Source organism: Musa acuminata, chromosome BXJ1-8 (assembly GCF_036884655.1).
Source record: "Musa acuminata AAA Group cultivar baxijiao chromosome BXJ1-8, Cavendish_Baxijiao_AAA, whole genome shotgun sequence".
NCBI classification, from domain to species: Eukaryota; Viridiplantae; Streptophyta; class Magnoliopsida; order Zingiberales; family Musaceae; genus Musa; species Musa acuminata.
In genome coordinates, this window is record NC_088334.1 from 52509886 (window position 1) to 52532917 (window position 23032).

The 23032-nt window shown below is 37.6% G+C and overlaps 1 protein-coding gene across 4 annotated transcripts in view; it reads right to left on the bottom strand.

Moving 5' to 3' along the window:
- Positions 1-1143: 1143 nt before the first annotated feature.
- LOC103995542 (transportin-1) overlaps positions 1144-23032 on the bottom strand; it is a 40303-nt gene continuing 18414 nt past the window's right edge. For 2 of the 4 annotated variants that reach the window (XM_009416146.3, XM_065081160.1), the window contains exons 14-29: positions 21641-21739; positions 19969-20094; positions 19821-19895; positions 19632-19703; positions 19368-19478; positions 13383-13466; positions 8355-8462; positions 7618-7719; positions 7456-7518; positions 7307-7381; positions 5006-5077; positions 4805-4929; positions 2093-2144; positions 1937-2005; positions 1793-1852; positions 1144-1714 (exon numbers count right to left, since the gene is read on the bottom strand). In XM_009416146.3, coding sequence (XP_009414421.2) covers positions 1631-1714; positions 1793-1852; positions 1937-2005; positions 2093-2144; positions 4805-4929; positions 5006-5077; positions 7307-7381; positions 7456-7518; positions 7618-7719; positions 8355-8462; positions 13383-13466; positions 19368-19478; positions 19632-19703; positions 19821-19895; positions 19969-20094; positions 21641-21739 — 1377 coding nt within the window. In that variant the 3' untranslated portion in view covers positions 1144-1630. Of the gene's footprint in view, positions 1715-1792; positions 1853-1936; positions 2006-2092; positions 2145-4760; positions 4930-5005; positions 5078-7306; positions 7382-7455; positions 7519-7617; positions 7720-8354; positions 8463-13382; positions 13467-19367; positions 19479-19631; positions 19704-19820; positions 19896-19968; positions 20095-21640; positions 21740-23032 lie in introns of those variants that run through there. The other 2 variants (XM_065081161.1, XR_010476493.1) reach the window with 2 other exon arrangements.

Below are 23032 nucleotides of genomic sequence, written 5' to 3' on the forward strand. Positions count from 1 at the left end.
ACCGAGCACCATAGATCAGGCACCTGGGTTGTGTGATCAAGATAGATTCTATGAACAGATGCTAATGAAAGGGGGGCAAGATCATAATCTTTGGATGAACATTTAAAGGTGAGTTGCATGTGTCCTGCCTCAGCCAGGGTGCAGTCTCTTTTTGGCTCGTAGGTCCAGCCGGGCCCTGTCCAGATAAGCCGAGGTCCCACCAAACCTGCGAGTGAAGAGACCTAAGTCCTGCACAAGCCCAAACAGGAAATCTGGAGTTGGATGTCACCCACTGAATTAAAAGAATTGAAGAGTTGGACAGCCAATGTAGGAGAGATTAGGGAAGACGAGAGCTTAATTTTACAGTCTAATTTGATGTCTAGGTTGATTGTGGGTGATTGTGCACCTTAAAATATCTGATGTAGATGTTAAATATGGTTTAAGATCAAGTAAATTGTTGATCTCAATTTTCTGTGATGACAACAGATGAGCTAATAACAATTCCGTGCAACATGTGCCAATGAGATTACATGTGCAATGATGCTGATAAATCAAGCCCTATCGACCAAACCATGATCAAGAAATATAGACGATTGCTAATAATGCTACTTATATTGACATACTAATTTAGCAATGACAAAATTTACCTCAGATTTCAAAAGCGCTAGTCATTGAATTGAATTAAAAGAGTTTTGAGGATTGACAAACAGTAGTTGGATACTGATTCTGCAACTCACCCGAATTGCGACGCACTACTAGATTGCAACAAGTCAGATGATATCAATGGATGACAATAAGGAAAAATGAGGATCGAAGTAAAATTGATGCAATTGGTTGCTGTGCATGCGAATTTATATAGGACAGCTTTTAGAAATTTTAACTGAAGAAGTGCAATAAGTAGCATCATTACCACAGCAATAACACAATCAGGAATGCCCAAAATTATTTGATATAGCATACATCAATCTTTTCAAGATCTGTACAAGACAATAGTTTTAGATAAATCAAGTCAACTCTAATCAATAAAAGATGCACCGTTAGAAGAAAAAAAGTACACCGAGTGGATGAGAATTTTGGCTAGATTTTTCATGGAATCAGGCAGCAATCCGTGAGAGTACAAGGAAATAAAAAAAAAAGATGATAAGAATCATTACCATCAGATCGTCAAAAATGGATATTAACCTTACAGAGAAAACAATATCCATGTAAATGACCACAAATACATTATAAACCTTTTGCCAAATTGATGAATGTCATCAAAGGAATCAGTGGAGTTACAAATAAACACAAGCCCACTGAAACATTATAAAAAACAATATATGAGTGCACAAGGGATTAAACTCCCTCTCTCAAACTGCCCAGCAAGAGAAATCCCCTTGGACCCATATAGCATGTATGATTTTGACCTGGCCTCATCCTTTTGGACCATTTCTGGAATCGGAACATTGTAAGGTATCTAAAGCACACAATCTGGTACAAATCTGAACCTGAAGGTTTAAAGTTTATAGGATCATTCTTCCAACCACTAGACATTCTCATCGATGCACACAGTTTATATGACCATTTTTCCAACCAATAGACTGTGTTTTCATCCGTCTCAAATGCAACACAGAAATATGATGACCAATGAAGATACTCTCCTTATTTAATGTTATACTCCAAACCTTGACAATCTCTGCACCGCTTGGGGATCTAGTGTGGACATGCACTGTTTCCATGCTCCATCTCCAAGCATCTAACAAGATAATGTACAATTTGTAATGTTAATTTGGAAAAATGCAAAGTAATTGTCATGTAAAAGAATGATCTGTACCTGTTTATAACCATTCAAAACTTGGCAAATCTCATTGTGCAGATCCTGGCTACGGATTTCCTTACAAAACAAAGAGAACAGAAGTCAGCCAGTAGATAAAACTAGTTCTAATTTGACATTATAGATTTTGTATGAGATCCTTACATGCCAACTAGCAACAGCTTTACACAAGTAAGCTAGCGAACTCACCACGCCAGAAGGATTCACTCTTACCTACAAATACCACAATCAATTTGAAGTCAACATTATTGATGAACATCATGAAAAATGAAAAAGAGATGAAGAAAAAGTTGGACATACAATTGCACAAAGCCCACGAAATGCATCCTCCTTTTCATAGTCATCTCGTATGCTGCACAGAATATCTTTATAAGAAAATCAAGAGAAGGTAAAGGAAGCCAATTGTCTGTCTAATTAAGTTATCAGCTTTATAAAAAATTATTATACCTACTTGAAGTTTGGAATAACCACTTCATTGTATCCAAAATATTCTACAATATTTTGGAAATATCTAATAACAAGCATGTTCTACAATATCATCAGGAGATCAACACACTTTCCATGCAGAGTCTAAATAATTTAATATATTCTGGAGAAGTCAAACTTTTCTTTTCACAAAAAATGAGAGTCTTGACAAATTTAGCACTTAGTAAGGAAGGCGACACAAGTTCACTTGATTATTAGGGTTAAGACAGGTTTTTCTCGTGTTTCTTGTGCACAATGGACAGAACAGAACTATAGGGGTATTCCTGAGAACTTGTTGCAAATTGAAATTAGAATATTCTCTTTATGAAGATTGGCAAGATGATTATTCAGAAGCCCAAAGAAAGCATTATCCTAGTTTATGGATTTCAATGAGAAGAAATTTCCCAAAAAATGTAGCTAACCAGAAAAAGTCAAATCCACTACCCGGCACAATCTTCTATTAGAATTTGGCATTCTCTACCAACAACAAGCATATAGTTTGGTCTCTCAAATACTGGGGATCCCTCTGAGGATATTTTCCTGCCAAGGAGATGTATTCAGGTAATATCACTCCTTAAACTACAGACACTTAATTACCTGGCTACCTCTGACTAAAATAAGGGATCTCCTGTAATCAATAATTCAAAAGCAATTTCTGCACGATTCCGATACACTCTTTGTTGCTATTTTCCTTTGAATCACCATATGTTACATCTCACAAGTCACAAGAATCGCAACACTCCCATCATCAGCCTAAAACCAAGCATATTTGATTCAATAACATTGGCAATTTACACTTGAAAATAACCATATAGTTAGTCAAGGATATTTATCATGTTTTGGAGAGATCCCTGGATAAATTATAGATTAATTCCCTTGGGACTTCTGGGACACTGCTCACTCCAGAAGAAAATTTAGATTTGTCATCAAATAAGTACTAAAAGCTACTTGATACTCTCCAAGGACACAAAAAAACAAGCAAAATAGAAGCTCAGGTATGCCGCAACTTTACTTTTAAGTCTAGACAGTTCTACATCAAAAGAGCATTTGATGGAACTCAACCTGCATCAATTTTTCATTTTGGACAACTCAATAAAAAATAGAGAATATTTGAGGATAGTATAAATAAATATTACTTCAATTCCATGGAATAAATGAATGTTTCAAACTTAAAATAGAAACATGAAGTTCAATGTTGGTCAGCAAAAAACAGAAACCATGAATGATATTCAACATATGAGATTTAAAATATAGTTCCCAATTAGAAAAATGAGATGCTACAGCTAATACAGTGGAGCAGTTGTTCCCACCCATGCAAAGCAGTAACAAGTTCTAAAAAATGGTACAATGCCACAAACTTAGGTAGCAGAGCAGCACTGGAAAAGCACATGATTGGGCATGCAACTGAGGCACTAGGCCTGAGTAGGAAAAGACTATGCCAACAGTGAGATAGTTTCCAGTAATAAGAATTTAAATTCTCTTTTTGATAAAAAAGGACCTAAATCCCAGGAAGACATGTATAAAATCAGCCAAAAAGAGATTTTGGAAGCATGTATTCATTTTTACATGATTCTGACAATAGCATTTTGAAACTTTTACAAATATGAGCAGTCTTCACATGATGGAAGAGAGTAAGCAAAAGAGCAAGTAACAAATTTCTCTCTTGAAGATTGCATAAGATGACATAATAAGAACCACCATCACTTAACATGTGTACATTTTAGAGACCTAGCAGTAATATCTCCAATAGTCCAAGAAATTTAATTTTTTGCCCAGACCGGTCCATTCGGCATGTGCCAAGACATGGACCGAATTTTGTATGGTCCAGTTGAATGGGTTTTTTAAAAAGGGAACCAAGACTATTTTGCCCTAAAACGCTTGTGAATCCTTACTAGCCCGTCTACCTTCTGTGCCGTCATGCTTCCTGATACACTCTAGTAATTCTTCTCCTCATACGACTACTCTTCCTCAATCGCTTCTCTTCTCCTCCTATTACTCCTACTACTTGTCCCAGAAGTACATGCCGATGTAACGTCTCGATACAGTGGCATGGACTGGACCTATGTCAGTTTGACCATGGACTGGCATGGGTCCATCACCAGAAATTTCATTCCTTGTAATAAAAAGTAATTAAAATATAAGATGATTGATGCAAATTGTCAGATAAAGGTCGTGATTGATTTAGGGTTAAAGAGAATTTAAGTTGCTGGTTTTTTGTTTCACATGCCAAATGCTCTAGAGTTGAGAGTTATATTGACATGGTCCGAAGTGTTAAACCCGGAGAACATAAGATAACCCATCTAAATGGTAGATAAAAAAACCCTCCCTTTCTCTTTACTAAACCAGATAACCATCCTTTAGCAAAACGGAAAGTAAAAAATTACTCAGCCAGATTAAGGTAATTTAACAAACTCTGAAACAAATGCAGCTCAAGGAAACAAAATTCCATCATAGTATTAAAGGTTGAAAGAAAGGGTAAAACTATAAGATGACTTATTCGTACCAAACTACAGAAGCCATTTTCTAGAAAAGCAGAGATATTTTTACATGCATAAAGTGGTACACCATGACTGTATGAAGTGTTCCACATGTGGTGCCATGAGTTCCGGACAAACCCAGGCAAGCCTCCCAAGAGTGATAGCACTGTTTTCCAGCAATGACTTGTTCAAACCCTATGATTGAACAAGAAAATCAGAAGAAAAACTGAGCTAAAAATGATAATAAATCAGAATAGAGTAAACGTCTCACCTCTGCGTTTTGGAGAATAGGGACCAAACATGATATTACTGCTAACACAACTGGAGCAATTTCTTGATGAACCTGAAATTTGGTAGCAGAAGCAGCATTAAGGACCATTATTTAAAATCATACACATCTAAGAATATCAAAGAAAAGCTACTGAATCTGATCAGATGGCCATTATTCCTGTGTTGACAAGGTAGTGTAGATTATGATCAACATTTTTGTGGCTTATGTCAACTTTCACACAATAGTAAATGGACCAGAATGAAAATGGCTTAATGAAAGAAAACGGAGTATCATCATCTCACATTTTTTATGCATTTTTTTTACCATAAACAATAACGGAATGCCCAGAATGTACACCTTAAGTGCTACTTGTTAGTTGGTAAACTGCTCTACCAAGTGGTTCAAGATATGTTTAAATAATTAAGTGAGCAAAGAAACTTATGTACCTAGTAGTAGTTATGCAAAAAAAAAAAAAAAACACAGGGCAAGACATAAGAACAGAAAAGTATTTTTTTTTCCATAGACTTAGTATCAACTATGTAAGGGACAAAATAGTACATATTGGTAAGACTTATAACATAATTATGGAGAACAACCAACAATAAAAATGTTTTAACAAAAAAATCCAACATATATGACAATTAAACCAGCAATATATTTGAAAAACATGTCACAATCTGGATTTTGTTGCTTGTAACAGAATATATTTTATAATAATACAACAACAACATGCCATAATGTACCAACAAAAATACATTTATATAGTGGAAGTAAATAATAAAATGAAGAGGAAACGACGTAAGCAGCCAAGTTGAGTTGAAAGCACGCCATATGTTCAAGACATACAGGAATTTCTCCAATGGAAAATCAGTGGTCTTAAACCATGACCTTGCTTAAGTGATACTTGTAGTGTAAACATCATCTATTGCAGCTAAATATGTTCCCCCATGAAACAACTGCCAAAATGGTGAAAAATGTTGCACCATAATTACTCTACTAAAATGGTTGAAATTTCTGATGATTACAGTAATGGAATTTGTTATGCCCGAATTTTTACTAAGGGTATTTTGGTAATTAAGATTTTAAGTTTGGAAGATTATCCTAATTCGATCTGAAGTTGGAATTATTTAGATAAAAGAGTTAGAAGCCGACCAATGGCAGGGAAAGAGTAGCAGATGGTGGTGGCATCACCAGAAAGAGATAGGTATCTACTATTTGAGTTTTTTATTTTAAACCTTCTTGTAAGTATTCTTGCTTCCTTATCATGATGTTAAAACCAACCAGTTTGTTCTATCTTGATGCATCTTTTAATTCGAAGACAGTAAAGACAAGTTTTAGCTAAGAATATATACAAAGTACAGTTATGCTGATATGAGAATCCCCTTTCTTTTGTGATGCTTCCATTGTGTCTTGCATATTGATGTCATAGAAAATTATTTTGTCGAAGACAATAGAGATGTTAATTAATCTCTGATCATATTGTTTCTTTGTATCCTCTTGCAAGGAATGATTTGATATTCTTCTTTATTCCAAGGAAACAAAAAGGCCCATTTGTAGACATGCCACAATGGACTGGCCTGCACCAAAGTGCAGCACGTGCTGCAGCTTTGACTGGGTTACAACTAATCCAATCCACAGCCTAGACCATGCTGGAAACTAGCCCAGCTCCTGGCTTTGAACCAGACACATACTCGTTCAACCAGTAGCCTAAACCAAGGCCTAAATTGGGCTAGCTTGCTGACCAAGACTGCACCAGCACACAACAGGCCTGGCCTGCGTCAGTTGAGCCTGCAGCCTTTAACCAGGTTGCCAACCAACCAGTCCACAACCCACACCAGTCCTGAACTGGTCCAGCTTGCAGAGTGCAATTCCAGGATAGCAGGAGTGGTCTACCAGGGGCTAACTGTGAAAAAATTCTACTCACTGTCCATGAAAGGAAATGCTGAATTTTTTATAATATCATTGTAGATTGTCCAATGCTATTCTGGATTGGCATGGGTTGGCAAGTTCTTGGTTGTATAGGCTAGGACACCTGGCATGTACATACCATGCCCAAAAGTTATTGAAATGCCTCCATGCCACAAGCACCAATCATGTAGATGACCCCAAATATGTGGGACACTATGGCTTTTTGTTGTTTCTGATGTTATTGTTACAAAAAAGAATTCTACGTTGATATTTATCCAAAAGGATGATAAATGACTTCTAGCCCCTCTCTTAATTTCAGAACATAAGCACAAGTTTTCTAGACAGAACACATAAGATCAAAATTACATGATTAGTATCACAATATGCACTGACCTGAACAGCCAATTCTCCAATGGCCCAACAAGCATTATTTGCCACTGACACAGCTTCTTTAACCGCAGCAGCACTCTGCCATGAGAAAATTATGTTAGGAAAGGACATTAGATAGGTTATTCTCTGTCCTTCAATAATGTATTTCCCACCAGTTGTTCGGCTGCAACACTTAGGAAATCTTGTAGACGAGGATGAAGGTGGGCTGGACAAACCTGACTTATTGCAAAAGTTAAATACATCTTAGTACACATCATTAAGAGGGAACAATCTAACATATGATGACCAGCAAAGTTGAAAGTTTGAAAACTCACTCTTGCAAGATCACCCAGAAGTGCAAAGGCACTTTGCCGAATATCAGCTATCTGATCCATGCAACATTGTAAAAGAAGGTCTCTCAAGTTGGACTTTGCAACCTAACAAACAACACTGGACAATGTTATCTCATCTGAAGTAGAATTCAGCATTTGTTCTAATTCCACTTATAAATAATATAAACCATTTGTGCTTAACATTTAGAATAACATGAAATATGTGTCCTGCCCCTCCCTTTCCTCCTTTGCCACTAAAAAAGGTGGAACATGTTTCTCTATGCCAAAAACTATGGTAGATTTGATAACCATAAGATTATGGCTTATATCATAATATAAAAGGACATCTTTAAAAATCCCTTTTCTCTTCTTCTTCCTCCCCTCCTTTCCCTCCCCCAACTGTATTCCAACGTACTAACACATGGTATGATGGAACGTATTGGACCACAACCAGTCCAGCCATGGGCCTGCATGGGTCGATAACTGAAATTGAATTCCTTGGTGTAAAATACTATTGGGTTAGGTGTCACCTTAAACAATAGATTGATGAGTTAAAATCGAGCCAAACCACAGAAAAGTAGACTGTAATTTACCCTTCCACTGTTACATGCAAAATGCTGGACAGATCAATGAAGAATTAATTTATTTCAAATATATGCATATACATCTTTTTGCTGCAACATGCTTACAATTAAAGTTCAAAAAGAGGAAACTGCTAAAGAATTAGCCAAAAAACATACCAGGCTCTCTATCCCACCACCCAAGCCTTCAGCAAGCCCTGATAAAAGGTCTAGTGAGCAGACAATAAACTCTTTATCATATTGGACACCAGCTGTGACATGGTCAACCTGAATTTTGTAGCACTAAAAATGTCAGGGTGACTGAAACTAAATCCCATTGTTCAATAAGATTTGATGATGACTATCATAACACAAAGTAATTGAATGATATTAGTCATCATTATAGACAATATGGCTATGTTCCAGAAGTTTCTCTCTTGAGAGAAATAAAGATAAGATAATAATCATAAGTGAAATATAAATTAATGAATGAAGAGAAATTTCAAGTATGTTCAATGTTGACAATCAACACATGTATCTAATTCAAAAGCTTGTCATATTAGATGGACCTTTTGACAACACCTTTATCTATGATGATACAATCACCAGCATAAGTGGACTATCCAATAGGCTACCTTCCTTAAAATGCACTATACTAAAAATATGCACATAGAAAACACCAAAATAAAGCTCTTTGCAACCCTTAAAACTAACATGGCTCTCTCGAGATATAAAACATGCATGACTAATGCATATTATTGGGCATTAAAACTTAACTCCCGTGCTACACCAAAAAAGAACAATAGATGGCATAATATGAAGTCATTACTAATCCTAATTAGTAATTACATTGACCAAAATGTTGATCTTTGCAAATATGGCCTTTTTAATGTTCTGCTCCGAGGGTGATGTTTTATGATAAAGTTAGATGGTTGAAATTTAGTCTTTTTCCCAGTAAGGCTTATCCATTATAAAGAGAAGGCAAGTAAGCTACAATAAAAGGTGATTTTGCAAAAAATATAGAGAAATAAGATACATGGAATGTAGATTGTCTATAAGAATGATAACCAAGATTAAAGTTACACCAACTTCCTCATACCTATAATTAATACAAAGTCAGAAATTGAACACAGCCATAGGTAAAGAATTATATATGAATTGTACAAACCAAGCATAATAACATGTGTATTATATTTCTCTTTGTATTTCATCCATTTCTAATTTTTACCATTATAGTTAAATTATAAAGGGGAGAAGAAAGTAAATCTGACATACAGCCTGAAACGGTACGAAATGAGTGGTATGTACCAGTCCACTAGTTAACTGATTTGCTGACCAGCCCATTTCGGACAGTACACTAAAATATGGCCCCATATCGGTTGATACAAGGAATGCATTGGCCGATATAGTCGAAAACTATCCTGTATCAATTGGTACGGGTTGCTACCAATTGGAATTTGACTGATGCCAACCCAAATCAGGTCTACTTTGACTCCAATGGTCAAATTGACTGGGGCCACTTTTGGGGCTTTAAATCCCCCTCTCTTCCCCCACTTTCACTCACTCTCACTTACTCTCTTATTCTCGCTCTGGTTCTCACTCTTTCTCACACTCGTACTTGTGGTTAAAGTTCCTAATCGGATGATTCAAGATCAATGAAAGCAACTTCTTCCCATGCGACAAAGCTGTTCCTCAACATATTCGAATAGATAAATTCAATTATTCCACCTCATAACCTATCCATTTATGGCTTAAACACACTTTATTGTTATCTAAATATAATTTATATACCAATAGATTAGAAAAAAAAACTTTTATTGATCATTTTCTGACCTTTTTTCTGAAAATCAGTGTTGATCGGAATGTACCAATCCACCCAATGACCAATTCCACTAGTCAATACGACAAGGCAATCCTTGGTTCTATTAAATAAGGAAATGAAAACATCTCATTCTCCACATATTTTTAAGTTGAAGGCCATGGATTTCTTTATTGTGAGTTGGAAGGCGAAACCATCCAAGAACCAAGGTTCGTAATTTCGTATCGTACCGGTGTTTCGAGTTTTACTCAGTACAGTATGGTACAGTCATATCGAGTGGTATGCTAGGATATACTGCTCGGTATATATATATATATATATATATATATAAAGAAGGCATATGTTGCCTCAGCAATGTCACTTCCTTTTCTTCTCCTCGTCGTGTTAGACGAGGAGAAGAACGTGGTCTTCTCCTCAACTGCGGTGTTCGGCGAAGGTGTCTCCGGCCTTTGCGAAGAACGCGACGAAGAAGAAGCCGAGCCGCCGCCTCTCCGTTACCTTCTGAATCGGGATTGTTGAGGGAGGGCAGTGCCAGATCAAAAACCATCGAGGTTCTCCCGATTCTCTCTCTTCTTCTCCCTCTTCTCTCTCTCTCTTCTTCTTCCCTCACCGCAACCAAGCTGATATCGCCCAGTAGTGAGCGGTCTGCGTACCGGTCTGCTGGGCGGTATCATTTAAAATTAAAATCCTTGCCAAGAACTCCATTCTTCCTTTATAATTCATTATAAGTTGCTATGCTTTTAAAATAACCATATCATTAGATATTTCATGATAACTTACTACACCCATTATGCTCTTTCAACTTAAATGTATTAAGATTGCACCTTTATGATCTGAGACTGAGAGGCAATGTGTCTAAGAAACGACCTCTCTTCAGAACTCACATCGTTGGGAGCCTCGTTAACCTTTTTTATAATTTACTCTATGTTCAGGACTTGTTGGTTGGCACCTTATACAAACAAAAACAACATTGTTGAAGGTCCTATTTCTTTGGACATCTGCTGCCTTTCAATTGAAAGAAAATATCATTTAATTTGATTCCAACATGATGGGGTTCAAAATTTTATTGGAATCTTTACATGCTAGAATATGAGAAATAAATAATTTCTATTCATCGTAATTCACAAGTTCTAACCTTTTCTTCATCTATCCAGAATCAACTTTTATATTGAGGTTTATGGTTAGCGACCCAAGTAAAGGTGATTTGAAGCAAGGTTTGAAATTTCGTATCGTACTGGAGTTTCGACGATCTCTCGGTATGGTACGGAACGGTATACCGCTCGGTATACCGAGCGATATATGTATATATATATATATATATATATATATATATATTATATTTATTTATTTTTATTTTTTTATTGGCCGACGTCGCCTTTTCCTTCCCCACACGGGGCGACGTCGCCGAGGCGACGTTTATTTAAATTATATATATATATATATATATATAGCGACGTCGCCTTTGAAAAAGGCGACGTCATGTCACCTCGGCGACGTCGTGTCGCCTCGGTGACATCGCCGAGGCGACGCGACGTCGTCTCGATTTTATTTAAATTATTAATATATATATATATATATATATATATATATTATTATTATTATTATTATTCGTTCCGCCCGGTAACGGGCGGTCCGTGTACCGATATACCATCGAACCGGTACGTACCGCTCGTACCGGGCGGTACGGATCAGTATGGCAATCCTTGATTTGAAGCAAAACCTACAACCGAGACATAATTAGATTTTGAAAAGAAAGATGATAAGAGACAATCATGTTATCTTTATATTTTATGTTCCCTTTAAAATTATTTCTTCTTTTGTGAATAGACTTAGAGTGCATATATAAAGACAAGTAAGGATTATAGTTTAGGGAAAAAAGGGAAAAATTCACTTTCATATTTGTTCAGGTATCTACAAACAAAATAATATTTAGACCAAGGATTTTAATTTTGAATGATATGGCCCGTACCGGGCGGTACGTACCAATCCGCCAGTAGACCGATACACGGACCGCCTGCTACCGAGCGATACCGTCGATTGAGGTTGTTTCCACCCCGTTACCACTCGAAATCAGTTGATAACCGTCAATTTCGATAGTCGCCGCCCGCTACCGAGCGGTATTAGCCAAGGGCGAAGGAAGAAGAGCAAGAAGTAAAAGGAGAACCTGAAGATCCGACGCCGCTCTTCCTCGATGATCTTGATCCGTTGCCGCCCTCCCTCGTCGAACGCTGCAAATGAGATATCGCCTTCTCCTCGTCTGAGGCGATGAGGTCTTGGCGTCATCGACGACTTCTTATCCACGTGGGGAGAAGAAACCTCTTCTCCTCGGCTTCTTCTCCCTATATATATATATATATATATATATATATATATATATATACCGAGTGATACGCTAAAACATACCGCTCGGTACGCTTGTACTGTATCGTATCGAGCTGAGATCGAAACTCCAGTACGAAATTACAATCCTTGATGTGGACTGATTGGATTTTGATCAAGTAAACTAATGTTGAAAAGCCAAATTTCGTATCGGTTGCTAAATTAAAGTAGTTCACACAATAATCCAGGTCTGCCATGTATAGTTTGAATATGTTTTTTTTCTGTTTTGTGGTTTCAAATCAGCCTAAATCTTTATGATATCAAAAGGAGCACATTTGCATATGAAAAGAGCAAAACAGATATATATTTGCCTAAAAGTGAATGGCAGAAGAAAAGCTTATTCATTGCAAATTTTGTAGTTGTCTAATTTTCCATGGACACGTAACTTGCTTTTAAATCCAAGAATTGAGGGAAAATCAAGTCAAAATAAAGACTCATGAAGGGACTTTATGAGAGGATGCTACAACTTAAACTTGGGTATAACCTTTTAAGGATTCCACCCAATTATTTGTCATTAGACTTTCTTTTTCATTAGTATTAAAAGGAACAAGAGTTAGCTCCAGCATTCAACATCATTAACATAGTTACCCGAATGTGAGGTTTCAACTAAAGGCTTCAAACATTAGATTTATCGGAGCATTAATAGCATCTTATGGAAACTACTCTTAAAACTCACCTCTATGTTCTCTTATTATAATTTCATTAACAAGAATTTGACCCCAAAACATTGCAATATTACAGCTTGCTCTTGTATTATGTCCGTAACAAATTCTAAAGCTTTCTGTTTTACGATCTCAACCGTTACTTGTCTTCGGTTGGCAATCAAAATAAAATCACCAATCCAAATTCTTCGTCTCCATTCCATGAAAAATATTGACTAAAGATATCAAACTAAAAGCCAAAAAACACGACCATAAAACCTTGTTACTGTTATCAAGGATATGAAGCAAATTAATATATACTGAAAATATAAGCTATTAGTTGTCAAAAAAGGAAAAGATGAATAATACCTTTGCCAATAGTTGGATCTGGATAAGACCAATGCACCTTTGATATACAGGTTCAGCAAACTGAGAAAATCCTGGTCCTAGAGCCTGAGGAAAAGGATCAATGATTATAAATGGAAAGATTAAAGATACATTCAACCAAAGAGGAGGCATACAAGTGAAGTTTGTTGCTAGCCATTCAAGACCCACAGAATGCTCCCTCAGTTTGATTGTTATTACAGTACAGAATCACATATGTTCTTAGATAACTTGCATTTGGGTGTGAGAATGTATGATTAGCTAAAATTTAGCTTTAAATTGGAACATAGACAGTTGCAAGGGCCAAGGGATAAACCATCTCTACATGAAAATTGCTTAGACTGTTCAGTCATACATATGATCCAATCACAAGCATGCATATTATTAACACACTTCATTTTTTCTGCAGTACACTCTCTTTACAGTTTCAACTAGAACTACTGATGATGCATTAGAGAAACTCAGCTCCTAATCTGGTTCACAGCCAATGCTCATTAATCAACCATCACAAACTTCCTAAATTAGCTTCAAAGATAGATTTCTCTATGTTCTGTATACCTATTCTCTGGAGTTCCACTAACTCTTAGAGTTTCATATATTAACTGTCACCTCTCATACTAATTAAATTGAGTTTCAGAAAATATCTTACTGGGAGATCATTATTTTGATGCTACTCCTCTTCTGCACATAGGATTTGCAGATTTGAACAGTTAGTTTCTTGTTTCCCATGAAGTGATGAAGACAAGAATGTTATTTACACAGTCAGTCATCAATATGCACCCCAGAACCTCATGGTGGGCTTGGATTAAAGAGTGGGTCGATACATGGACCACCCCATTTCAGCCAGTCTAGTTAAATTAATAAAATATTCAAAGAAATGGTGAGAACCTTGTCCAAATCAGTGTTAAAAAAGAAAAAAAAGAGATTAGGGCTCATGAACACAAGCCCTCTTCTCACGAAAGATGCCGCCACCTCACCATCGCCACTTCGCCATTGCTACCGCTTCACCATCGCATAAGATTCCATCGCCTCACCATCGCAAACGTGAGCCCTCTTCTCGCGTAAGATGTCGCCGCTGCTGCTTCGACGAAGTCGTTACCTAGCCATCATCGCTGCTTCCCAGGTACGCTACCGCTGCTCTTTTCCTCTTCTTCTTCTTCTTCCTTCTTCTTCCTCTTCTTCCCTCTTCTTCCTCTTTTGTTCCTCCAACACCCCTTATACTTCTCCCTCTTTTTCTTCCTCGCTGAACCACTAGTATGCACCGACGTACCATGTCGGCACACCAGTATAGGCCGATACTTACCATTCCAATAGATTGCCAAATTGGGTCCGGTACCCGAAAAGGAAAACACTGTAAAATATAATAGGGCTCGTTTCATTAGACCTATATTGCTATTGCATTAAATAAAATTTTCTTCAGGTAAAATGTTTGCACGTGAGATTCCTATTAAAACATAGTCTGAATGCTATTGGTCCCTATTTTGTTCTCAGAACATGAGCACTATTGATGTGCAGAATTATGCAGAAATCGCATTAAGCACTTCAATGATTATTCCTACCACTTATATATATGGCACAAACAAAATAAAGCCATATGTTAAAACATCCATAAACAATCTCATTGATTACCTTGTAATACCTTTTTTGCTCCTAATTAGGAACTTTAATCACAAGTGAGAGTGTGAGAAAGAGTGTGAACATAAGAGAAGTGAGAGCAAGTGAAAAAGGGAGGAATAAGCAGTGATTTAAAAAGCGCTAGGCGCCAAAAGGCGCCAAGGTCCACAAACGCCCGAGGTGCTAGGCGCTCGCCCGAGCGAAGCGAGGCGCTAAATTATAAAAATATATAATATAATTATTTAAAATTATCTAAATTATAAAAAATATATAATATAATTATAACAATAATTTCAAATAAATAAAAATTAACAACATTAAAATCAAAATAATATATTATTAATCTATTAAAAGAAAATTAATCATTTCAAAATTTAAATAAACTTAATATTAAGAGTATACTGAGCCTGATGGAGAAACGAAGCAGCGGTGAGCGGCGACAGCAGCGGCGGCAGTGGCAGCGACAGCGGGAAAGGGAAAGGGAGTGGAAGGCGCGAGCAGCAGGAGGCCTCGAGGGAGGCGCGAGCAGCGGGAAGGCTCGCGGGAGGGCTCGCAGGAGGCGCGAGCAGCGGGAGGGCTCGAGGGAGGCGCGAGCAGCAGGAAGGCTCGCGGGAGGGCTCGCAGGAGACGCGAGCAGCGAGAGGGCTTGTGGGAGGCGCGAGTAGCGGGAGGGCTCGCGGGAGGGCTCGCAAGAGGCGCGAGCAGCGAGAGGGCTCGCGGGAGGCGCGAGCAGCGACAGCGGCGAGCAGCGGCAGCGAGCGACGAGATCGCGATCGGGATCGGGATCGGGATCGAGAGCGACAGTGGCAGCAGGTTAGTGTTGGGTTAGGGTTAGGGTTAGGGTTAGGGTTGGGGTTATATCGGTTTAGTTGGTTCGATTGAACCAACTAACAACCGAACCAGGACCGAACCGGACCTAAAATTCTGGTTCGGTCGCCTTGGTTTACCCAGGCGCTCGCCCGAAGCGCCCAGCGCCTGGGCTCGGGCGAGCGCCCAGGCGACGCCTGTTTGAAGTGCGCCGCCTGGGACATTAGCGAGGCGCTCGGGCCTCGCCTCGCCTCGCCTGAGCGCCTAGGCGAGCGCCCGAGCGTCTTTTGCAATCACTGGGAATAAGCGGATTTAAAGCCCTAAAAGAGAAAAAGAGTGAGAATGAGAGAGTGAATAAGAGTGAGTGGGAGTGTGTGAGGGGGGGAGGGGATTTAAAGCCTCAAAAGAGGCCCCAATGGTCAATTTGGTTGTTGTGGTCAAACTTGATCCAATTTGGGTCGATATTGGTCAAATTCTGACTAGTACCGACCCATATCGATCTAAACAACATGACTTTCGATCATGTCGATTGATACTCACCCACGCCCATACCGATGGATTCCTAACTCTTTTCTTGTGTACCACCCAAAATAGGTTGGCCTGTGTATCGATATGTACCACCCGTTTTGTACTATTTTAGGCATACATCATGCATTGATTTTTCAAGTATATATCGAAAGAGTGCATTCTGTATCATATTCTGAATTTTTAAACTCTTTTTTTTTTTGTTGCAACAATTAGTTTATTCTCCCCATGTTTATTTTGGTGACTAGAGGAAGAAAAGGTAATAAAAGATATGCAAGAAGATGGGTGGAGAGACAATAACAATTGAAGGGAGATGAGAAGACCAGGGAGAGAGGCCGTCTAAGGAAAAAACAAGTAGGGTTTGTTGTACCGATGTGTACTACCCGATACGAGCAGTATGTACTGGTATGATACCGGTCACTTGACCTCGTATCGGGCGATACAGGGTCTGTACCGGGCGGTAATAGTCGAAATCCGACCATTACTGACTTGTACCGATCGATAATGGTCGAATTTTGATTGTTACTGATCAAAGGCTGAGATTGCGCTATTTCAAACAGTTAATTTGACTGTTTGAGGCTTCGAAAAGGATTTCTAAACCCTTTCCTCCCCCTTCTTTCAACTCAGTTCACTATCTCAAACTCTTTTTCACTCACATCTCTCTCTTATTCTCACATTTTTACTCTCCTAAACTTAACGAAATTACGATTTGAGCAGATGCGACAAAGTCTATACAACGTAGACATAGAGTGGAACTCATCATATTCACAACCATCGTATTGTGGAGAATTTTACAGCCAATAGTAGTACGATGATAGTTGGTCATACTTCTCCGAGCAATAGTATGATGATCGATCTTACGATACAGAGCAACAAATCAATAGCGAAAGTAGAAGTTTTGACATTATCTATGCTCCGCTCTTATACATGCCATGTTCGTCCTTGCCTCAAGAGCCGCCTCGAACACATGTGATTCACAACAATCAGACAATGACTATTACCACATTGATAGACCAATGGCATAAAGTGTATCAATACCATGGTCTGCAGTACCGGACCGTACCGCCCGGTACGGGCGGTACGTACCGGTCCGACAGGCTTCCGGTACGCGGACCGCCTGTTACCGGTCCGACACTGTAGCTAGCAGTGCTACAGTGCTCGGCACGCCTGGGTGTACCGCTCGGTATACCATACCGTACCGGTACCGAGCCCAGGTCGAAACTCCGGTACGGTACGGTATTGCGGACCTTGATCAGTACACTATGTTGTAGGATCAATTTTAGGATTGGATCCGACAAACATATCATATTGATATACAGATACAAAGGATCGAGGACCCCGATCCACTAACCGTGAAATCTTATCATTCTTTTTGGTGATAGAATTAGATATATCCATCGATTAATTACTTAATTCATTTGAATCTTAAAGTTTCAATTGTATAAAAATAATCTAATAATTTAAATAATTTTTTTGTAGATAATTCAATATTAATGGAAGGACGATCCGGAACATACCACAAAGCTACTCTTCAAAGTCCGAAAAAGATATATAACAATATTCTTTCTTAATTTATATTATTTTTGCTAAAATTATACTAAATTTATATTTATTTCTAACTTAAAAACCCTAATCTAACTTTTTTATTTCTCTGATATTTTTGGAGATTTTTTTGATGATTTTGGGCATACCATCGCTACGCCTTAGTACGTATAGTACCGAGCAAGGCTCGATACACCAATACAGGCCGAAATTGCAATCCTTAGAAAACAGAATGATCTTTTAGAAGCAATTACATGAAAGAGGCCATTTTCTTTCTCAAGTTAACTCTAATTTCAAAATTGACATAAATATCATCCTAAACAAATAACAAAACAGATTTAAGTTAAGAGTACTTAAGCAATTTTAGTTATACTTACAAAAACAGATCAGGTTTATTTATTAACTTGGCCGATTCATTTAGTTTATCCGAAAAATAGCTAGGTCACTCAGTTCATTTAGTTTTATAACATACTCGATCCAATAAGTAAATAGGGTCGGTCAAAAGTTCGATTTCCAGTTTTTTCGATCTTATGGCTTGTATTTATCATTATATTTCTATATTAATAATATATTAAAGCTAATGAGGTTTTCAATATTTTGGTACAAGTCTAATGAGCATTTAATAAGAATGTCTTCTATCAAAGTAGGTGAAACCGTGAAAGACATGTTGATAAATCTTGTGAGAGTTCTACAAGGGATGCAAATGAAAATCTTCATTCTCAAAAACGACTTTTGCACCAACGAATGTGGTTGATATAATGGAAAAAAAAAGACTTGTAGCATGCATGCTTAGGAGTGTAAGTTCATAATGGACTAAGATGAAGCACCATGCATATTAATGAGTGATAAATATTTTACGTCATGTTTTATGTGCTTGAATTGGTAGTGTTACCAACTTTTTTTTTCCTCTCATTTTATAACAACATCCAAGATAGCTTAACTAGAGTATTGTATCCACTGGTACACAGGAAATGAGTTATTTTGGATAGCTTTTTCCTGTGTACCACCCGAAATAGGTTGACCCATGAATACCTTATTTTGGAACCAAATCTGTATCATTATATGTTGGAGTCCTGAGGAAGTGAACTTTTCGCTATTAATATCTAACTTTAAACATTAGGTAGCTATTTATAAAAACAGTAACTTTTCAACAGATTATATTATTGTTCCCTAGCCATGATTATTTGCCTCACAAAAAGAAGCGGTCAGGCAAAACTACAAAGGAGTTGAAAGTTGAAACTACTCATTTAGGAACTGACCAATTTCCCAAACTACAGATTAAATATGCCATATGAAATAGTGGTTGCTTCCCGTCAAAGGTTCAGTATGTCCATGTAATTTGACATAATATATGAAATTATGAACTATGAAACATTAACACCAGATGCATGTCTTTTCAGCCTCGAGACTTTCACAGGATGGATCAAGAGATTGTTCAAGTCATGATGAGATTAAGAAAACTAAAAAATATGCAAAACATACCTGTGAAATGGATGTAAAACATTCAAGCAATGGGAATAGATCTTTGTCAGAGTTTGATAGTTGTTGCCACTTGGTGATCAATGGAGGCATCAATATGTCAAGGTATTTTGGCTGCAGATTAGCATCATATCAAATTAGCATGCGGATATGATCTATCCATAAAGACACAATATGAAGATGATATTCCTCAATTCAACTCAAAATCTCTGTGACAAGGAAATGATACAGAAAAAACAGGCTTAATACTGCAGAAAATTATAAAACCTGATTGAGCTCTGAACCCACTGCATCTGCTAGAGTACCAATGGCATCATAAAGAATTCGTAGGTTTCGTCTCTATATAAAGAAAATATATATACAGTGAATGGGAAAGAACATCCACTACATACAACATCTTCTGAACAAATTCAACCCATGACAATTTCTAAACTAATCATTAGCATCAGAAGAAACCTGATATTTTCCATAGGCACATAACAGATGATGCAAAATGATTTCCAAACGTGGGGCCAATTCATCTGCTGCCTCCTGCCAAGCGTAAGACTCGGCGGTAAAGAAAAGAATTTAAACAAAGTCATCAACCTACAAGCTCAACAATAACCTCTTCAAGTGTCGCAAAAGCAGAGCATGCAGCCTCTTGCACACGTTTGTTGGTGTCCAATATCCTTCTGAGGAGTCCTGTTAGTACTTTGTCAAATTGTTCATAACCATCTTTGTGACCAATACTCTGCATTAGCAAGGAAACATAAACAAGGTGCACACATGCTTGTTTCAATCTTGAAAGAAGATAAGAAAGAAAAATCATAAGCAACACAAATATGCAAAATTAACTATTGAACTCACTACCAAAAAAAAGATAACTTCCAATCATTCCTCGCTGAAAGCAAAATCAAGAAGTATATTGTAACACCCCCAATTAGTCCCACATCGGAAGTGGGCAAAGACTAAGATTGGCTTATAAGGGTCTGATGAGTGTACTACAATAACTCCAGCTTAAGCATTTTGGTCGGTGGTTTAGACCAAAATGGAGTTATTTGCCAGTTAACCCATCAGACTCGGGTCGTGATATTTTGGTATCTAAGCCGACCTAGTATTTAGGCATGGTGAGAGGGCTCGTGACATTTTGGTATCAAAGCCGACCTAGTATTTGGGCATGGTGAGAGGGCTCGTGACATTTTAGTATTAGAGCCGACCTAGTATTTGGGCATAGTGAGAGGGCTCGTGACATTTTGGTATCAAAGCCGACCTAGTATTTGGGCATTGTGAGAGGGCTCGAGTAGGAAAGAGCTACCGATGGATGAAGTCATAGAAGACGAGGACGTCAAGCTAATTGAGTGGGGAAAATTATAACACTCCCAATTAGTCCCACATCGGAAGTGGGCAAAGACTAAGATTGGCTTTTAAGGGTTTGATGAGTGTACTACGACAACTCCAACTTAAGCATTTTGATCAATGGTTTGGACCAAATCATGTGAAGGTTGTTCCAACACAACCTTAACACTGTGCATGGCCTGTGCTGATTGGCACGGACCTTGCCCCAAATGGTGGTAGTAAAACTAAAATCCATGGTTGAAAGCCTTTTCATTTGGTCATATCATTTGAATTATATAATTGTAATGTATCTAATATAATTGACGTTCAAGTCTTTAGTGCTAGAACTTCGATGATGGAATATATTTGAGATTTTTTTTAGGCACTAATGAAAATGATATGAGGAAATTGTGATTCAAGCCACTCTAGTCAGTGGGATGTTCTAGGAACAAGAAGTAGAATGGTCTGAAGTGCAATTAAACAATCTATCCACAACAAAGGCAGATAACAGGAATTTCACATGTGGCAACACATTTGATCAATTTGCCTTATGTGGAAATTCTCATTTCTTTTTGTTGTGAGAGTTTCATGATTTATATATTGTTTTTAAGCAATGAGATCCCTAATAATCAACAAATTTTCCATGTGTGTTCTGAAAATTGTTGGCTTTGCATTTTTTATTTTTCTACTTCTCATGTTTAGCCCTTGGAGATATGTTCTCATAGTCCACATTTGGGGACAATGATTCTTACAGCTAACTCAATCCTCATAAAGCAAATAGTATTGATTATTAGTGTCAAACAAATTGATCTGGCATTGACACTAATTGGATGGAGTGGATCCACTGTGATTAACAATGAATCAAACAAATTGATCTGGCACTGACACTAATCCAAAAGAAAGTTAAAGGAAAAAGGAGGTCATTTGTCAAAGGTATCCAATAAAGCTGGAGTAAGCTGTACCTGAACTATGAACTTGCTAAAACGAGAAAGTGTCCAACAAGTGATACTCCGTATAAGTGGAAATTTATCGTCCAGAAGTGGAATGAGAAATGCAATAATCTGTAAACAGAATAACAACAGCACATCGGTTATTCAAATATAGGGGGAAAAAAGTCTCTAAGATGAACTGCAGTTCAGATTTACAAAGATATGACACCATTATGTGTCTGACATTACATAACAGAAAAGCACAATACCATGTGTAACTGGAAAATACTTCAAAAGTCTACGAGTTAACACTAACATAAGCAAGCCATACTAAAAAAAGTTGAACTTGAGAGATTTTTCACTCAAGTCCCACAACCAAACAAGCAATTATTTAATTGTCATGGTTGCTAAAAGCCTAAAACATCCAAAAACAGGCATAAGTCTGCAACTTGAAGAAACATAATGAGACATAATGTTCTGGACATAAAAGACAGTAGGTTGATGCAGGTCATCCACATTCTGTCTTTAGTTTCCCTGCCATTTGTCTATTTCACAATAGACTCTAGTATAAACACGTAGAGCCAGTATAACCGACCAAAGAAATTTTGTGAGAACTGCATAAGCAGACTTCTAGTTGTGCATTGTAAAGTGTAAACCACTCACAGGTTTTCATCTGATAAGTGAGCAGCTGATTACAATGTACCTTCCTTCTAACTCCCATCCCTAAATAAGGAAAAGAGAAGTAGCTTTCATGCTTTAGTCTTTGACTCTTTTATTTAGTCTGATTATGCTTATAACAAGGACTTCAATGAGTTTAGGTGTGTCAAGTGCACGTAACAACTACAGCCAAGCCACCAAATAGCTACATGATGCAAATGATAATTTACAAAATTACAACTAATTCATCAACTACTCCAAAAGAAACATGTGATAATTTACAAAATTACAACTAATTCATCGACTCGAGTTACAGTACTGCAATTGAGAAAAGATATTTCATGCTAATATTCATATGATTGTCCTTCATTACATGGTGAGAGTATTTTGTAAGCTCTTCTGCTCAGGATCACTTGAAAACTGCTTTTCAAGTCAACATGCAAAAGAATATCTTTGAAACATGGAGCAATTCCAATCACATTATCTTCTCTCTTGACTGCTGATGCAAAATATATATGAGACCGCAGATTCTGAGATGATCGAGAACATTGTTGCTAACATCTAGGCATCTGCCATTAACACACAAGAAATTCTTCTGCTAATAATATTTTTTTGCAAAGGGTAAGTGATGAAGGCAGGATTCGAGTCCAATCCTTGCGATAAACTGTCAAAATCTCTACCAGCTATGATAGCTAACACCTTCCAAAAAAATATATCGGATGAAGTTTCAAACTCTCAACTTTTGATAAGAGGATCTGGCACATCATC